Genomic DNA, 19,666 nt, shown 5'->3' with positions numbered 1-19,666 from the left:
GTCGTCATATTATATTTAAGAGCTTAGCTCTTGTCATTGGAGTAATCGCCATTCTGTATGCCTTTCTGCCAATGCTTTGAGCTCCTGATATAATACGACATTACATTATTTGTTTATTATTAACCTTCTCTTTGACTTGAGAGCGAGAAACATTTATTTACACATATTCGATACACATAAAAATACATTACATGGAAAGAATAAAAATAACATCGAATAGTATAAAGTGGGCCCCACTCAGCATATTATAGACACTGGCAAAATTGTTTACATATTTTGTACAATAAAGAGTTTACACATACATACGTAAGTAAGTCTGTGGTCTAGCAATCTCTCAAGTAGCTAATTTACAGTTCAACCTTTGGGTTATCGGGGTTATCTCTTTAATTATTGTTTTTACTAGGATTTATCTATCATGTCCAGAGGGGCAACTACGAAATTCGATAGTCGAAGTTCGTATCGTACCTACCGTCGTTCTCACTCTCGTAACGCGGGACGGCAAGATGTAGGACAGTAAGTTCGAATTTTGCACTTCGTAGCATAGAGCCAGGTGGCCCAGCATAATCCCTCTTCTATAATCGTTCTCAACAACAGTCTTTTCGCCTACTAAATCTAACGCCTCTTGATGATGATGATAGTATACAAAAATCAAATCACATGAAATCAACGAAAATATTTATTGAATAACCAATACAGCTACATAGTAAAGCGCTAGTCTAGTCTTCGTCTTCCTCTTCCTCCTCCCCGAAGCCCTCACCCTCGCCGGGCAGCTCGGGCGGCGGCGGCGGCGGCAAGTGCGCGATGCGGTACGCCTGGGGAAGTTACCACCAAAAATAATAAATAATCAGCCATTTTTACCACCAAAAATAAAAAATATTCACCCACATTTTAATGAGAAATCATAACCAAATCTGCCGTACAGTTTTCTAACTACATTACGCCAATCTAATTAGGTATTTTTTTACCTAAAAATATTAAGTGTTCACTAAATAATTATTTTCATAACCAAAATAGTAATAATAATGAGTCGACAGATCCCTTTTTCAGTTTCTAAATAGTTCTGTATTTTAGTTTTTTTTTTGTTCAGATGTAAATTTTTGACGTACGTTCGAATTATTTTTTGGTGGTCGCTCCACCAAATAACCATAATAATACTTAAGTAAGTTAACACAGCTTGCAGTAAACGTCACAAAAGGAACCTACTTAGTTAAAAAAAGTGTGAATCGTAACATTATACTCGTGTAACCGATTTTTTCAATATCTTAAATCTGACTACATGATCACTCGATCAGTTGCCGGCGTGTGTTGTGTACCTCCTCATCGGCGAAGGTGGGGTCAGCCATCTCCATGACCTCTGGCCCGACGGGGTATTCGTCCTGCGGCCGCGGCAGCTGTAGCGGCGAGAAGTTCGGTGGCTGGAACTTCAGCCCCCAGCCTATGTACATACACTCCGATTTCCTGGTGCATAAAGAAGACGTAGAGCATCTGTGTTTGCTGCACAGGCTCTTCTACGGAAGAGCTTCGAGACGATACGTTATTGAACTAAATACTAGCCAGTGCTGGGTTTAGGGTGGGGGGGGAGTGACTGGGCCGGCCACCAGAGGCGCCAGGTACCTACCACACGGCGCCGCGTGCGCCAACTTAACTAATTAGACTATCGCGGTCAAAGAATTAAATGATTTTAAATTAACTATTTCATTTGAATTGAATACTTATTTTATCGATCTAAAGGAAAACTAAGCCGTGGTGCCCTAGTGGTTTGACCTATCGCCTCTCAAGCAGAGGGTCGTGGGTTCAAACCCCGGCTCGCACCTCTTCTTCTGCGTTTTTCGAAATTTATTCATGTGCGAAATTACATTTGAAATTTACCACGAGCTCTACGGTGAAGGATAACATCGTGAGGAAACCTGCACAAACCTGCGAAGAAATTCAATGGTGTGTGTGAAGTTCTCAATCCGCACTGGGCCCGCGTGGGAACTACGGCCCAAGCCCTCTCATTACGAGAGGAGGCCTGTGCCCAGCAGTGGGTCATATATAGGCTGGGATGATGAAAAAAGAAACCACTAAACATTATGACAAATGAGATTACTACTTACCATGTAGGCATAGGTTTCACTCATTTGCCCTTTTGTCTATAACCAGAAAATGTATGAAGTTCAGGCACACGTGTTACATAGATTTTAAGTGAAATATTGTATTTTGTTGTTTTGTACCGAAATGATTTTTTTTTATTCGACTGGATGGCAAACGAGCAAGTGGGTCCCCTGATGGTAGGAGATCACCATCGCCCATAAACATCTGCAACACCAGGGGTTTTGCAGATTCGTTGTCAACCTAGAGGGTCTGAGATGGATTTGAATAAATTTTATTTTTTTATTTAAATGAATGTTGTGCATGGCCAGGGCCAATGTCCGGTGGGGATGGTAGCGAGGAGTCACCCGGAGATTCTTCGCACCCCTTGCTCCTCCGTTACCTGGCCCGCTACCAAGGCCAGGGATAGAGGAGCTGCCGGGTACTAGGGGCCGCGGCTTATTTGTACCTATTTTTTTTATATGGGGGGGGGTTGCCATAAACCGGAAGACGAAGCGTTGGCAGGCCTCCCACCAGGTGGACTGACGACATCGTGAGAGTAGCGGGAAACCGGTGGATGCAAGTGGCAAGTTGTCGTTCATTGTGGCGTTCTAAGGGGGAGGCCTTTGTCCAGCAGTGGACGTCTTCGGGCTGATGATGATGATGATGATGATGATTGATGATTTAAATGAAAACGAGGAATGAAGGAGGAGGAGGAGGAATTTGAATGATGATTGATACTGACTTGCCGTCAGTGGCGTAGGCGACGGCGCCGGGCCACAGGTTGCTCCGGAGCACGGCGAGCGCGCGCTCGGGCGCCAGCGACGAGCTGCGGCGCGCCGTCCACGCGGACAGGCCCTCCACGCGCGCGTCCTCCGACAGCGGCGTCAGCAGCGTCGGGCCCGACTCCGGCTCGGGCGGCGGGGGACCCTCGTCCTCCTCCTCTTCGAGACCTTCCTCCTAAGAATAGGAGCGGAGTCGTGATGAGTCTCTTTTTTTATTCGACTGGGTGGCAAACGAGCAAGTGATCACCACCGCCCATAAACATCTGCAACACCAGGGGTATTGCAGATGCGTTGCGAACCTAGAGGCCTAGGATGGGATACCTCAAGTGCCAGTAATTTCACCGGCTGTCTTACTCTCCACGCCGAAACAACAGTGCAAGCACTGCTGCTTCACGGCAGGGTTAGCGAGCAAGATGGTGGTAGCAATCCGGGCGGACCTGGCACAAGGTCCTACCACCTGCAAAATACCACCGGCATTTCTCGGTGCATTCCCACTCTTTCCATTGCCAGTACTATTATAGAACCCTATTATAGTACTGTCAATAAAACTATTCCATTGCCAATGAGGGCTATCGCGAATGAATTCGCCACTAGAGGCGCTAGTGTAGCGTGAGGTCTCCGAAATGTCAAATCTCATAGTTTTTGGGTGAGCTACGCAGGTGTATTTATAATTAGAATAATTTTGTGAATATTTTGCAATATCTGAAATTAATTATGGCAAATATGCGTTCCGGGGCAATGAATGTCTGTGTTTTGAGACAGTTTTGTGTTTCGGAAACCTTTGTCCTCCCTTTTTTCCGAACAAAACGGGGACTATGCAACACTGTGGCATGCTCGATATTTTTATGGTACGGTTTTAAGGTGTATTAAATATGATTTTAATCTAAACTTTGTTTTCACGCCCGTATTAACAGACTTTGAAAGCCATACTTACTTAAAAACCTCACGGAACAGTGCGCCATCTAGTGAGACAAAAAACGATAGCCCTCATTGCCAGTACTATTAGAACCCATTATAGTACTGTCAATAAAACTAGTGGCAACACATCCATTTCTCTACTAATTGAAAAGTCGTTGTCCTTGGCTATTTTTTAGAAAAACGTGTTGAGATAAATGTCAAAGAAAAATTCTTCTGTGTTCTAAAACAACTATATTTTAAACACACACACACACAAACATCGCGTCTGTATTCCCAAATGAAGTAGGCAGAGCACACGAAACGTTACCGCTTCCGAGCTTTTTACTTGCTTGCGTTAAGCGATTTTAGGTTTTAAGTTCGATCGGAACCGATTGTGCTCTTGATTCTGAGCAGAAAAAGCCATATTTTTTCCAAAATTGGAAAAAAAGAAAGGGTACATCTATACACGAAAACGGCTTTCTACCTACCGAGTGTCACACGAACAAACGTCAAGCTGTAGCTGGGCCCGCAGTCGGTACTAACCATCCCAGCCATGGGGTTCCACCAGATGGTGCGGCCCTGCTTGAGGATGTGTCTCCCGTGGTGCACCCAGTACGTCAGGTTGGGGTCCAGGAGGTCCTTCAGAGTGTGCCCGTGGTAGTAAGGGTTCACGTTGAACTCCATGTCACCTGTACAAAGAAAGGCCATCATGAAGAAATATCATAAAATTCACAAAATACGCCCAGGCTTTGGAAACTATTAAAAAAAAAGCCGTGGTGGCCTAGCTTATGGTCTCAAGCAGAGGGTCATGGGTTCGAGTCTGGGCTCGCACCTCTGAGTTTATCGGAATTTATGTGCGAAACTTAATAAGATTATCATGAGCAAACCAAAACATCGTGAGGAACCTGCACACACCTGATAAGAAAATTCAATGGTGTGCAAGAAGTTCCCGATCCGCACTGGGCCCGCGTGGGAACTACAGCCCAAGCCCTCTCGTTCTGGAAGGAAACCTGTGCCCAGCAGTGGGACGTATACAGGCTGGGATGATGATGATTGTAAGACGTTTCTTAAATATTGTTTACGAAAAAGACCACTTGACAGTAAGTTTATACTTCGTTTTTTTAGCATTGGAAAAAGGGTAAACCATCTTGACGAGTCTTTTTATATTTGCTGTGACTTATTTTCAAAAGTGGTTTTCAAATTTCAAAATAACATCGAATAGTATAAAGTGGGCCACACTCAGCATAATGTTACGGCAAGCCGCAACGCTGTTTTTCAGTGGGACCCATTTAAAAACTAAAACATATAAAAACATACAACACACTATGACGACACGAACGCCAGCGGAAAGAAGTTCGCAAAAAAACTATATGGCAACACTCGATCAGTTTAACCATTTGAAAGCAAACCAATGAAAAGCTTAAGACACGTCATGATCACTTACCTTTATTCTAATGCTAAAAACAACGAAGTATAAATACGGCTCATCATCTTCACTTACCCATGCCCTCCTCCATGTCAATATCCTCCTCCTCCCCCGAGCCGAAGGTGTAGAACCCCTGGGGCGCGACCGACGTGGCCGCCTGGATGCGAGCTATCTGCGCGCGCAGGTAGTGCCGCTCCGTGCCGTCGAAGGGGGGAAACGTTTGGATCTGGAGGGATTGAGGGGTTCATTGGAATGGGTTTGAAATGAAATGAAAATAAAATGAAAATTGTTTATTTACTTTAAACTTAAGTCTATTTGACATCAGTGATTGGAACTTCCTAGTAGGTATGCAAACCTGTGTAAGGAAGCCCCGCTCCTCCATAGCAACAAGTCTCAAAGTAGAGATATTTATGAGGTGAATATCTAAATAATTACATTTCCTTTTTGGTACTCATTAAAACTAATTTCTGTCTGTGTGTGTGTGTGTGTGTGTGTGTGTGTGTGTGTGTGTGTGTGTGTGTGTGTGTGTGTGTGTGTGTGTGTGTGTGTGCGTGTGCGTGCGTGCGTGTGTGTGTGTGTGTGTGCGCGCGCGTGTGTGTGTGCGTATGTGTGAACGTGTGTCTGTTTACTTTATATCATTATATTTGCCGATACATTGAGACAGCTATGACATTCAAGGTATTTAATATCTAGCTCGATACAGCAAAGCCTCTGTTTCATCATAACTGAGAGGTTTTAACCATTTCTTCTTCAGTGGTTTCTTTAGTGGTTTGACTTGGAACATCTAATAAGAGGCAGAGCGTGGACCTGCGAGGGTTTTCGCGATTCGAAAATGTTCGTTTTGCTTCTCGCATTTCCAAATGAAACTGCGGCGTGAGCTGCCGAGCAAAACGTCACGACTCCATTCAACTAGCATAAAGGCGCAGCCACATGCAAATCGCTCGACGCTGTTCCCAACGTGAAATTTGGTCACGTGACATATAGCGATAAAGCTGAAAATGTTGAGCTTTACCGCTGGAAAAAAATAACCCACTTAAATTTCGGCAAAACACTGTTTTTTTTATTCACTCCAATTGCCATGACTGCTACTAAATGAGAGTAAGAAATCAGCTTCCAAGGCCAAGATCATTCCTGCAAGCAGCCATCTTGACGATGCTGCTCGACGCGGCGACTTGACGCTACTTTTATGAGTCGCGGGAAATTCAATATCACATTAAAAAAATTATTGGGTCACGTGACCAGATTTATCGCTGCAAACGAGCGACTGCATGTGGGGGCACCTTAAGGGTTCAAGTTTATCACTGTTGAAAGACGAAAGCTTATCACTACACTATTAATTCCCAGGACCGGATTAAGCATTAGACAGAGTAAGATAACTAGATACCTAGGGGCCCCGCGCACACAAAAGCAAATGAAAATGATTCAGAGTGAAAATTTGCTTACTCAATAACAATAAGTAGGTACTTATTATTGTTGTCTTTTTTCATGATGTCAGTTGATGAATGATAAACCTCAAAAGCCTAATGTGAAAACAGAAGAAATGACAACTTCTTCTATTAGTACTCTTACCTACGCGCTTTCGAAAGAATTTCAATCCCTGTCGTTAATAGAAGCCACGATATGACTCGCTGAACGACAGCTGTAAAATATTGGGGGTTCGATAGCCGTAGTCTAAGTTCTAACCTCAGCGTCCAGGTCCCCTGTCATGCACCGGACAGTGAGGCGCGCCACGCGGACGTGGTCCGGCGTGAGGTCCGGCAGACACACCCACGGCTCGCCGGGAACGTTGCACACCCAGAACACCTGGCCAGCAAGAGAGTCAACTACAAGTCAACGCACGTAAAAAGAGCTCTGGGGGATATGTTCCCTACGTACGCCCCCTCCCGCGTCCCCCCTGCTCCGTCGCCATTTGGTCCGTATTTCGCTCACTGCGCAGGTATATCGCCAGGAGCTCTGTTTACGTGCATTAATTTGTACTCGGTCTTCTTTCACAAGGTAATCGGGGTCTTCAAACTTATCAGCAATATATGTTAGCATCCCAATGAGCGCTTTCACAAATAGGCGTTTTTGTCGCGCGACTGAAGCGCTGCACAGCGAATCCCTATTCACATTACAGCGGCTGTATGGGCGAAGTCGCGACGCCGTCGCTAGCGACAGCCGCGTTTTACAGTATCTGCAGGGCTACTACGAAACTCGAAACTCGAAGTTCGTGTCGTGCGGTCCCTCTCGCTCTCGTATTAAATAGTATAGTAGGGACCGCACGACACGAACTTCGAGTTTCGAGTTATCGTAGTAGCCCCTCAGGGTGTTGACTGAGTGGTGTAAGCCGGCTGGAATGATCACGTCACGAATGGTTGCCACTGGCATAGAAGTACGAATTCTGTTGACACACATGCGTGTCACCGGCATAGAAGGGCCCTATACTACGAAATGCTTAACACGAACTTCGTATGTTACCGTCCCGCTGACGCATATGTCATTTAATATGCGAGTGAAAGGGACGGTGCGATACGAACTTCGATTTTCGAGTTTCGTAGTAGCCCCTCAGGGTGTTGACTGAGTGGAGTAGTGCAAGCCGGCCGGAATGATCACGTCACGAATGGGTGCCTCTGCATAGAAGTAAGATTTATATGTCACAGACGTTGTGTTACTATGACATCGAAAGTGTTAAAGATCGACCTCAAATCAAACCGCTGCACAATAGACATGTTTTTTCGGTATGCAGTGCAGATCATTTTTTTTATTAGTGTGAGAAGACGGCAAACGAACATGCGGGTCATTGATGGGCAGTGGGAATTGAAGAAGAGTTATTGTGTTGCCAATAAAGGATCAATTCTGTGTGAAGTTAGCATCCCTTTTCCTACTTGTAATCAGTGTAATAACAATAAAGTTAAGAAAAAAATCGTGGTATCATGGAATAACAATAAAATGAAAGATAAATGTGCATGTCACGAAATGGTCCCAAATCAGTAAACCGTCGGTCTTGCGAATGGCGCAATTAAAGTATCTACTTAATTGCATTTTTGTCACCGTACACTGTGCCAATCGTAAATAACAGCTTGCGCAACGTGATAAATGGCTGGACTCGTGACTCATAAACTTGATATTATTATGTGTTAAGAATAGTCTGTCATTGTAGATATCTGGGATAATAAATTTATTAGTTAAATAATTTTAGCCGTTACGCCGTTCCATTGGCCAGAAAGATAAGCGGTTAAAATTATTTAATGAATATTTATTTCTAAATTAAATTAATATTTACGAATCGTATCTCAGATAGACTGAGTAACTCATGGGCGGTGGTGCTCACTTCCCATCAATGACCCGCATGCTTGTTTTCCATCTTCTCACACTAATAAAAAAAAACCATGATCTGCACTGCATACCAAAAAAACATGTCTGGTGTTTGCCGGTTTGGTTTGAGGTCGATCTTTAACACTTTCGATGGCAGTAACATAACGTCTGTGACATAATAAACTTACTTCTATGCCGGTGACACGCATATGTGTGTCAACAGAATTCGGTACTTCTATGCCAGTGGCATCCATTCATTCCGGCCGCATAGCGGACTTACACCACTCAGTCAACACCCTGAGGTGCTAACGAAATTCGAAAATCTAAGTTAATATCGTATCGTCCCTCTCACTCTCGTATCAAATAGTATTAGCGTTAGCTGGACGGCAAAATACGAAGTTCGAATTTTGCACTTCGTCGTTTAGGGCCTGCTTCACGGTACCTTCTTGTTGATCCCCTGGCCGGGCCGCTCGACGGGGATGGGCGGCGGCGGCTGCCACGTGGACACCGGCACGGGCGGCAGCTTGGGCGGCACTGGCTCCTTGTTCTTATCCTCTAAGACCTCACCCTCTCCGACTAAGATAAAGTGCGATATAAACGAAATGGGTAGAGCTGCGAGGCGAGGTAAATGAAGCGCTTATTGGTTCAACTAATTATAGGAACGTAGAAAGTAAAAGTTTTATTAAATTAGGGTAAAGTTTTATGATTGTAGGTATAAGTACAAGTTGTAATTAGAATAGGTAATAAGAGTAATTATGGTGTGCATAAATGCTGTGTACAATTGTAATCGTGTTGTAGACATTCTCATGTTATTCTTGTAAGATTTAAGTTGTGCTGTTGTTTACATATGTATGTAACTCTTATTGTAACCTAAACTACATAGTATAAGTGTCACAGGGATCGCACGACACGAACTTCGAGTTTCGAGTTTCGTAGTAGCCCTGCAGGTGTGAAAACGAGTTTTGTTACACTGCGGGGCGGGGTTGTGCGAACGTGACTTTATAAGGGAGCTCTTACGCATCTCTTTCTGTTCTTCGCCTTCGTTCTCTTCTTTTTCCTCGATGTCCTCTCCTTCGCCCGGCATATCCTTCAATTCGAATTCCTGAAATGATAAAATACCTAATAAGTCTGAAGTGAAGTGAGTCTAAGTGAATGATTACCGTCGCTCATAATCCGCACCAACTCACCCGTATCCTTCGATCAAGCTCTTCTATCGTAAGGTCCGTTTCGGCGACATAATAGTTTGCCTTCGTACCAAATATTTTGCCGAAAAACCTGTTCACAAAATCAATCATAAGAACCCGGAGTGCGACGTGTCACCGACGGCGATACTACGAACGTTTTCGCAGTTCATTGCGCGTGGTGAAGACCCTCGCTGCTCAGCGGTTATCTAAATCCCACGCCATGAACAGCCCCCATTCTCAAGACTCGCAAACTCTCTAACGAAAATAACTAGATGGTTAGATTTGATCATTGGACCCACTATGTAGGTACACCATCATCATCATCATCAGCCTATCTTAGCCCACTGCTGGACATGCCTCTCCAATAGCACGCCACAGAACACGATCCTCGCCCACCCCTGCAGCTCCACTACTGCTGACTGAACTAAGTTTGAGAGTTATCCAATTTCATATTCTTCAGCCGTTGCGATCGTCTCTCTAAAACCAAATTTTAAAAGTGTTGCCGTTGCCATACCGGCACCAGTAGTATAAAGTTAAATTTTAACACCCTTTTGGATGAGAGACTCTCACCTCACAGTAGCAACTGGCTCCTTGATGGACAGCATCTTAAGAGCCACGTAGACAGCGTAACACTCGCTCGCCGGCAACCCGTATCCGCCCTTCAAAACAACTATAAGTTTAATAGGTACATGTAATTCACCATCTCCAGCCGGAAAACGTCCACCTTGCTTGCCTCCCCCTTAGACAGCCACAATGAACGACTACTCGCCCACGGCACCTGGTGTCTAACCCCCAACGCTTCATCTTCCGGTTCATGGTGTCCACTCGAACCTTTCTCCCCTAACGGTTATCCGTTCTTCGAGCGATGTAACCCGTCCATGACCAGTTCAACTTGCTTATTCTTCGAGTTAAGTCGCGTTGAGTGAGTCTGTAGCAAGTTGATGTTCATTGTTGGCGTTCTAAGTACATATTTCTCCCATCTACTTATGAGATGATCAGTATTACAGGGCGCTGAGCGCCAGCTCAATTTAACTACTTCATTTGAATACCTTTCCATCATAGAGACTTAATTATCTCGTAGGAGTTGAATACCTATCTATAGAGACTTATCTCCTAGGAGTATGCGTCTAACAAAACACGACCTGCCATTTTGTCGCTTCTCATATCTAAAAGGCGCCAAAGACCTCACTCTCCCGCCGCCTAGATGGCTTAGCCCGGCTCTGATCATGATGACCTTGTCGCCCCCCCCCCCCCGTTCCAAAATGGCGACTGCGTTTACCTCTCTGAAGTAGTAGTTATGGTCGATGAGGTCCGCAACCTGAGGCTTCGTGTTGTCCTCTTCCAAATCCAGTTCCTGCTCCTCTTCACCCATCATGTCTATCTTCTCAGACTTGCTGGCCACCAGCTAATTCAAACGAAATACGACGGTAAAAATATAATAATCATCATCATCATCGGCATCATGACATCAGCCGTAACGTCCACTGTTGGACGTACCTACCACACATTTAAAAACAAAATTGTATCCTATTTACATTCTATTATTATTTAGTACCTAAATGCAAAAGTTTGTGTTTGTGTGTGTTACTCTTTCACGCTCAAACGGCTGGACGGGTTTGGATGAAATTTTGTATGTACGCCTGAAATAACACATAGGTTACTTTTTATCCCGACATTCCCGCGAGATTTCGGTCAGCTTCAATGCTCCCTACTTACCGCCAGGTGATCCGCTTGCTCGTGCACTTACCCCCTTCGTTCGTAAAGAACTGCCTACTTAAGTAGGTACTTACTTAGAAATAAAGAACCCGGGTTCAAAGGTTTGCAAGGAAATTAATGTTTAAATTTGTAAATGTTGCTTGCCTACTTAATTGACATAGTTGGGTCATATTTGAGTATTGAAACAAATAAAATCGAGACCACTATTTGGTGGGTTCGATTCCCGGTTTAGATAGGGAATTTTACAAACCGCTGTCTGTCCCGCTGTCTGTCTGTCTACTGTCTGTAGTCAAATCTTGCAAGTTAAATTCGATAAACTTCCAGTAATCGGTTTGGCTTTACTTATGTAAATTGCGTGACAATACAATAATCTGCTGGCAGTGAAATGCTGGTGGCCCGGCCGGGATCGTCTCCGCAGGATGGAACTCTTCAACGGTTAATAGCATCGACTTGAAATTTGGTGTGCAAATGTAGTTTAGGTGGCAATGCAAGTAAAGTCGACAAAAAGTACAGTCAGCAAAAAGCTTGTATTAAAATTTTTAGCAAAAGACTTATTTAAGCTTAAATTGTTTTAATTTTAATGAAAATGAAGTCTTCTTTCAGTAAAACGTCTATCTCCAATATTTAAAATACTTTCCCTCCATGTGGCAAAGTCGTTGTCCCATAGACAACGGCTTTGCCACATGAAACGAAACGGATAGTGGTTTGGCCGGATACCGGGTACAGGATATTCGGTGGGACCGTTGGCCGGATAGCCAGATATCCGGCCGCCGGATATTCGGCCTAGTTTTACGTACAATTAAATTAAGCTAATTCGAACATGCGCATGACACTCCATGCAGGTTGCAACTTAAAGGTTAATTAACTTTGGGGCTGTTTCACCACCCATTGATTAATTTTAACTGACGGATAAATATGATGTCGTTTCTGTTTGTTTTGTTTGAATACGCAAGACAAGACGCAAAGAAGACGCAATCACATCACATTGCGCAAGACGGTATCACATTTATCCATCAGTTAAATGGGTGGTGAAACGCCCCTTAGAATAATAAACGGATGTCAATAAATGATAAATTCATAAATAAATACCAGTTTTTAATCATAACTATAAGTTTTTTACCATCTGGTATCCGGTCGGATAGTACGCAACTATCCGGTATTCGGCCGAATATTTATTATTATTATTATAATTTTGTATTTTTATTTCTTTAATTGTATAATATAGTTTTTAAGTATTTTATTTGTAATTATATTTTTATGAAAAAATGACTTTCTGCCAAGTTTCTTGCGGCGCATTCTTCTTGGCAATGATGGTCTTTCCGAAAGCGCTGGTAGTTTAATAAAATGACGTGTAAAGTGCCCATATTGCGGCCTATTTACTGAATAAATCATTTGAATTTTGAATTTGAATTGAATTTGAATTGAATTTGAATTTGAATTTGAATTTGAATAGTAAAATAGTGGCCGGATAGGCCGGATATCCGTTGCATCTCTAGTCCCTATATATATATGAAATGTTCAAAACACTTTTATGGTAAGTGGTAAGCATACTAACTCTGAACATGTCATCCATCTGCCTGACGATGCTGAGCTGCGGCGGGGACAGATATATGTCGTTGAGCAGGTCGAAGTTTGGCCGGAACTTCTCCTGCTTGACCGCCCAGGAGTACTGCTCGAAGTTGTCCGCGACGTCAGGAGGCTTCTGGGTCAGGATTTTGTGGACGATGTCGACTAGGTGGTCGTATCTGGGAAAAAATGCCAAGATCGGCGTATCTCGCCCTATACTTACTACGAAGTGCAAAATTTTAACTTTCCCTCGCAGATGCTTATGTTAGAGGGCCTACTCCGAAATTCAAATACGAAGTTCGTATCGTACTGTCCCTCTCACTCTCGTATTGAACAGTATATGTGTCAGAGGGACGGAACGACACGAGCTTCGATTTTCGAATTTCGGAGTAACCCCGCTGGTGGAATTAATTTTAGTGACTTTTGATTTTGTGTCGATTCGAGTTTCTAGGAGTTGGCAACACTGACTCTTTTACCGAAAGTTGAGGACAACATAATTTTTATGGTTATAAAGAGGAAACTATTGGTAGGTATTATAATGTACTTACAAGGAGTCGCCCGTAGCAGCACTTTGCTGTTTTAGGAAGTTCTTGGCAAGGACCAAATCAGTGTTAAGATCTGGCATAACATTTTCTGTAGCAGCTATAATATCCGGTTCACACATGTACGGTTGTGTCATCTTGATAGCTTAATTAGAAGTATAATTAAATTAGTATGAAACCCTAAACCAGTAAGATATATTTAAATATAACGGTGCTTGATAGAAAAATAAGTGTTTCTGCAAACACTTAAGTATTTATAAAATGATGGATGTCATTAATGTCTATGTAAATAATGTTTCTTTTTCTGAAATAATTGTAAGAAAAGTTCGTTTTCTTGAAAAAAATTAAATTGTTTTTGTGCAGTAAATTTCTGTATCTCGAATAGGGCGTGCAAAACCGGTTTTCCGGTTTTGCTGAAAACCGGAAACCGGACAATATTTACCGATTTTTCAAAACCGGTTTTGAATCAAAAAACCGGAGTTAACTCCGGTTTTTCTGTAATTGATTGACGTACATTTTGATTTAAATCAACTTTTTTCGAACGCTCTAAGAAATATATAATTTTGAGTCATCGAATAATATCCGAAATCCGAACGCAACCTATCTATACTACTTACACTCCTACCTCCGCCCGTAACCCTCGCATGCACCCGCAACCACAGGATGGCCAGGCCACGCCGTACAAAATACGCGTTCTTGAATCTACATAGGCACGACGACGTCTGTACACGCGTCAATGTTTTTTGCAAAACCCTATCGATACTAATATTATAAATGCGAAAGAGTGTTTGTATGTTTGTGTGTTTGTCCGTCTTTCACGCCGTAACGGAGCGATGGATCGACGTGATTTTTGGCATAGAGATATAGATTATGGGCCTGAGAGTGACATAAACAAAAAATGCACAGTTCCCGAGGGAACAGCGCGCGAAAACCGAATACCACGCGGGCGGAGCCGCGGGCAAAAGCTAGTAGTACTATAAGTGCTACCAATGACATTAAAAAGTACTTATATGTGGTATGGCTTAGATATGTGCAAATAAATGTAATCGATAATCTTACCTATTTCGAGGGTATTCTGGAAAAACAGAATAAGTGCAATTTTTTTAAAGTTACATATATAGGCATACTCAATGTTTTCTGCTTTATTTATCTAGCAAAACCGTATAAAAATTAATATTGTGCACTTATCCGGGTCTGCCAGAATATCCTCGATTTATTTAAACCTACTTAAAATGTGTCTGTCTGCGTATTTTAAGCATTATTATTTTCAATTAAAATAGATATATGTCTAAAAACTTAAACGAATTATTCGGTAGGTAGTTATTTCATTTTAGATTAAAGTAAAGAAAGTAATTCAAAATAATAATGCTTAACGTAACTGTTTTTTTTTAAAGCAGTTGTAATGTTCTGATTATAATTATATATTGAAAGATTGTAATAAATCCAAACTAATATTGTAATTATAATAAATAATTTTTATTGTGGGTATATAAACTATCTAAGAATATGATTTAATTGTTCAAATTCTACCATTACTACCATAATAAAAAAATATTTTAAAACTGCCAAAACCGGGAAAAAACCGGTTTCCGGTTTTGGGCTCTCAAAACCGCAATTCAAAACCGGTTTGAAAACTTCCGGTTTTGCACGCCCTAATCTCGAACGAACTCAACCACCGAAAGAGGAGATTCTGGCGGGAACTCTTAAACGAAGCGCGCGCTCTGAGTTTTATTTAAGTTGTTTTTGCGATCTATCTTGATTTTATCAGCTGAAAAGTTATGAAAAGTGTTCAAAACGTTTCTAAACATGATTGGTGACGAAGGAGGAGGCGATAGCCCTCCAGTTATCAAGGCCAGGAAAAGGGCATCAGTGCCCGAGGAGAATGGAGAAGGCTCCAACGAGGATGATTTGTATTTACCCTATCTAAAGCCTAATTATAAAAGGTTGTATCCCGAAAATTCGTTAAATGTCGAATTTAAAGTGTTCATTGAGAGCAAGGACAATAAGGAAAAGCTAGGTAACAAAAGTCCAATTTACCTGAACCATATTTTTGCTGCGGAGGTGAAAGGTGTGGTGGCCATTCGCAGAATAAATGCGAATAAAATAACAGCGATCTTCAAGCAGTATAATACGGCGAACAACTTTTTAAACAATACCAAATTCATGGAAAAATATAACATGAAAGCTTATATCCCGGCTGCGCAAATAGAACGAACGGGCATAATACGGTATGTACCACAAAACATTTCCAATAAGGAGTTGTACAGTAAACTGTCTTCCAGCTTCGACATCGTCGCGGTACGGCGCTTTACTAAAAAAGTCGGTCAGAATAGGGTACCTCTACAGACAGTGAGTATTACATTCCTGTCAAATACATTGCCAGATAGTGTGCAATACGATCTGTTTTCCTACAGAGTATTTGACTATGTCCCACCCTTACAGCAGTGCTATCGCTGCTTCAAATTTAACCACTCTGCAAAAGTATGCAACGGGAAGCAGCGATGCAGCTGCTGTTCAGGTGAACACTCGTACAAAGATTGTGACAAACCAACTGAGCTCTGCTGTATAAATTGTGGTGGAGCTCACTTAGCTATTTCTAAAATGTGCCCCATTAAAATGAGAAAAATCCAAGAAAAGAAAACCAAAATAACTTATGCAAGTGTTACAGACTCTAAAAGGGATGAATTTCCTCCATTGATCCAAAAACCTATCTCGAAACAACCACAAGACACTACAATAAACAACAATTCCAAAAACCTGGCATCCACAAGCTCTCCCTCAAAAACAGTTGACTTAAAAAATCTTTTAATGACCAATAACGATTTGACAATGACTATTGTGCGCACTCTAATAGCGATTGCTAACAAAGCAGACGATTCTCCAGTTACGACGAAATCTATCAAAGATTTACTTTTCAAAAACCTGCCTTAATTAATGGATCTAGCTACAACTTCACAACTTCGTATCGCTCAGTTTAATATTCAAAGTCTTCATAATAAAAAACCCTTACTAATAAATTTTTTACACAAAAATAAAATAGATATATGTCTTCTTAACGAAACCTGGTTTTCAGATACCCGTATCACCAACATTCCAAATTACAATTTACATTTTCGCAATGCTGATAATGGTCATGGCGGTGTCGCTATTTTAATAAAGCCATCATTTAAGTACAAGCCTCTACAAACTACTTTTTACGAAGATATTCAATCTATAGCAATATCAATCTCTACAGAAAGTGGTGACCTTACCATTTTATGCGTGTACTGGCCTCCAACAGACAGAAATATAAGAATAGATAGATTACGTAGCATAATAAATAATTTACCTAAACCAATCTTTGTATCAGGAGATTTTAACGCACATCATATTGCCTTTGGCTGCGTATCTACAAAAGGTCGCGGTCAACAATTATTCGATTTAATCGACGATTTAAATTTGTGTATCCTTAATGATGGTAACTTTACTACAATAAATTATCCTAATTGCAACCCCTCTGCAATAGACATCAGTTTCACAAGTCCGAATATAGCACCACTTTGCGCGTGGTCTGTAAGCGATGACAACATGGGTAGCTACCATTTTCCTACTATAACAAATATTATAATGTCCGTTGATAAATATCAAATTAATGCCCCAATGGAAAAGTTTCTATACAATAAAACTGACTGGAAAAAGTACTGTGAACTTTCTAAAGAATATTTTAAAGATATAGTGTTAGATGCTCAAAATCCACTCAAGACTTATGACCAATTCTGTTCGCAGCTTAACTCTCTAAAATTAAATTGCATTCCTAAATTTACTAAAACTTCTAACTTTAGAAGTAAGCCTCCTGCACCTTGGTGGAACAGTAAATGCGAACAAAGTGTCATTGATTCATATGAAGCATTAAAATTCTATAGAAACAATCCTAGTGTAGAAAATTTCATTAAATACAAAAAACTAGATGCTATTAAAAAAAGAACAATAGCAGAAGAAAAAAAGTGTAGTTGGAGAAGGCTTTGTGGCAGTTTTAACAGAACTACCCCTATTAGTTTAATTTGGAAATATATTAAAATGTTTAAAAGAATTAAAACTACTAATAAATCTCTTAATGATGAATTTATTGGCCCTTTACTGGATAAATTAACAAACAATGATAATCACAATTCCACTGAGAATCTTGAAAATTATTTTTGCCTTAACAACAATCGCGATTCATCCAAGTTTTTGCTTGATCCTTTTTCATGGAGAGAATTCATCCACAGTTTACAGTCTCGTAAAAATACAACGCCTGGTCTAGATGACTTTCCTTATATACTGATTAAGAATTTGGATCTTTCAGTTCAAAAGCTATTTCTAAATATCCTTAATTCCCTTTGGGTACTGCAAATCATACCACAGTCATGGAAAACACAATGTGTCATTCCAATACATAAGCAAGGAAAACCACCTGAAGACGCAACTTCTTATCGCCCAATTTCTCTGTCTTCATGCTTAGGTAAAATCTTTGAGAATATGATTAAAACTCGGCTCGACTATTTTATAGAAGCCAATTCCGTTATCCCTCCAATTCAGTATGGTTTCCGTCGCGGAAGAAGTTGTGCCGACAGCTTTGTCTCTCTCATCGAAGACCTGAAAAATGCAAAATGTAATAAATCTAGTGTTGCTTGTGTTTTCTTAGATGTACAAGGCGCTTTTGATAATGTAAGTCCCTCAATTCTTGTACAAGTTATGTCTAGCCTACAAATACCTGGCTTATTGTGCAAATGGATTTATAACTTTTTAACAGATAGGACTTTGTATATAAGACATAACAATAATATGTATGGACCTCGAACTGTATCCAAAGGTACAATGCAAGGAGCCACATTATCTCCATTGCTGTATAACTTATATACAAGTGAAATTTGTAAATATGTAAATATGAATAATGTTAAGGTACTACAATTTGCTGATGACTTGGTCATATACAGCATTAATTATAATATTGATCAAGCTATTAACTATGTTAATAAAGCCCTCAAAGATCTGCACTCTTATTATAACAACATACTAAAATTGAAAATTAACCCTTCTAAGAGTAGTGTATTATTGTTTACAAAAGACAATCCAACTGATGTTATAACTTATAATGATGAGATCATTCCAAATGTTCCCCAACATAAGTTTTTAGGAGTGGTAATTGATACTAAACTAACTTTTGAAATGCACATTAAATATATATTATCCAATGCATTAAAAGGATTTAACATTATGAAATGCCTAGCTGGAGTAACATGGGGCGCTGATCCCCAAACATTATCTTGTTTGTACAAAGCTATTGTAAGAAGCCACTTTGACTATAGTTGTTTTGCTTATATAAATAGCTCACACACTAAAAAACTAGATATTTTACAGAACAAAGCTATCAGAGTAATATCAGGTGCCATGTGCTCTACACCTGTTAGAGCAATGGAAGTGGAAACTGCTACAATGCCACTCATCCTTAGAAGATTATTGTTGTTCATGAGATTTTGTGCCAAGATTATTTCACAAAATAATAATTTAGTTATAGAAAGTATATTACCTGGCCAAAGGGCAATCGCAGCTCCACTGCTGTCTAGCAGTGATCTTCTGGCTTGTAAGTCACCCAAGCTCAGTAACATCATTCTGGAAATTAAAAATGTTTGCTCTAAAATTTACACTAGTAGTATTTCTCCTTGCTACTCATTTCCATTTACCAGTGTGGCCTTTGAAATTTCAGTTATCAGTGATAAAGTTCATAGTAATCAGGAGCTTCTAGAATTTCTACACAAAAACAGTAAATACTATACTCTCTATACTGATGGCAGTAAGGGTGAGGGGTATGTTCGTAGTGCAGTATATGATCCGCAAATTAAGTTTTCTCAAAGTTTTGTACTAGACAACAATTGTAGCATATTCACTGCAGAAGCATACGCTATTATTGAAGCGCTTAAACGTATCTCATGTGTAAATAATTATAAGGATTTTCTAATACTATCTGATTCACTTAGTGTAATTAAATCGCTAGAAAATTTCAAAATACATTACAAAACTAATTATTTATTATACAAAATTAGGAATATTTTGTACAGCTTCTCCCTAAAACAGATCGAAGTATCCTTTATGTGGATTCCTTCTCATAAAGGAATAACTGGTAACGAAATCGCAGACCAGACTGCTTTCAAAGGATTAAATATGTTG

At 40.8% G+C, this 19,666-nt stretch overlaps 1 protein-coding gene across 2 annotated transcripts; it reads right to left on the bottom strand.

Annotated features, from left to right (window-relative positions):
• Nucleotides 1–663: 663 nt before the first annotated feature.
• LOC141432456 (radial spoke head protein 6 homolog A-like) lies at nucleotides 664–13,773 on the bottom strand. Of its 2 annotated transcripts, XM_074094024.1 has the most exons (13): nucleotides 13,487–13,773; nucleotides 12,928–13,117; nucleotides 10,936–11,061; nucleotides 10,227–10,315; nucleotides 9,660–9,747; nucleotides 9,490–9,574; nucleotides 8,915–9,048; nucleotides 6,862–6,981; nucleotides 5,254–5,404; nucleotides 4,296–4,441; nucleotides 2,816–3,030; nucleotides 1,314–1,458; nucleotides 664–812 (listed from the first exon to the last, which is right to left on the bottom strand). In XM_074094024.1, the coding sequence occupies exons 1-13, from the start codon at nucleotides 13,615–13,617 to the stop codon at nucleotides 717–719; spliced, it is 1,716 nt and encodes a 571-aa protein (XP_073950125.1). In that variant the 5' UTR covers nucleotides 13,618–13,773; the 3' UTR covers nucleotides 664–716. The 2 variants fall into 2 exon arrangements, with proteins under 2 accessions (XP_073950125.1, XP_073950126.1); XM_074094025.1 differs by lacking the exons at nucleotides 664–812; nucleotides 1,314–1,458 and adding an exon at nucleotides 2,096–2,132.
• Nucleotides 13,774–19,666: the final 5,893 nt, after the last annotated feature.

This window comes from Choristoneura fumiferana, chromosome 11 (genome assembly GCF_025370935.1).
Source record: "Choristoneura fumiferana chromosome 11, NRCan_CFum_1, whole genome shotgun sequence".
Classification (NCBI taxonomy): Eukaryota; Metazoa; Arthropoda; class Insecta; order Lepidoptera; family Tortricidae; genus Choristoneura; species Choristoneura fumiferana.
Note: the sequence above shows the minus strand (reverse complement) of the source record. Positions and strands in the feature narration are given on the sequence as shown.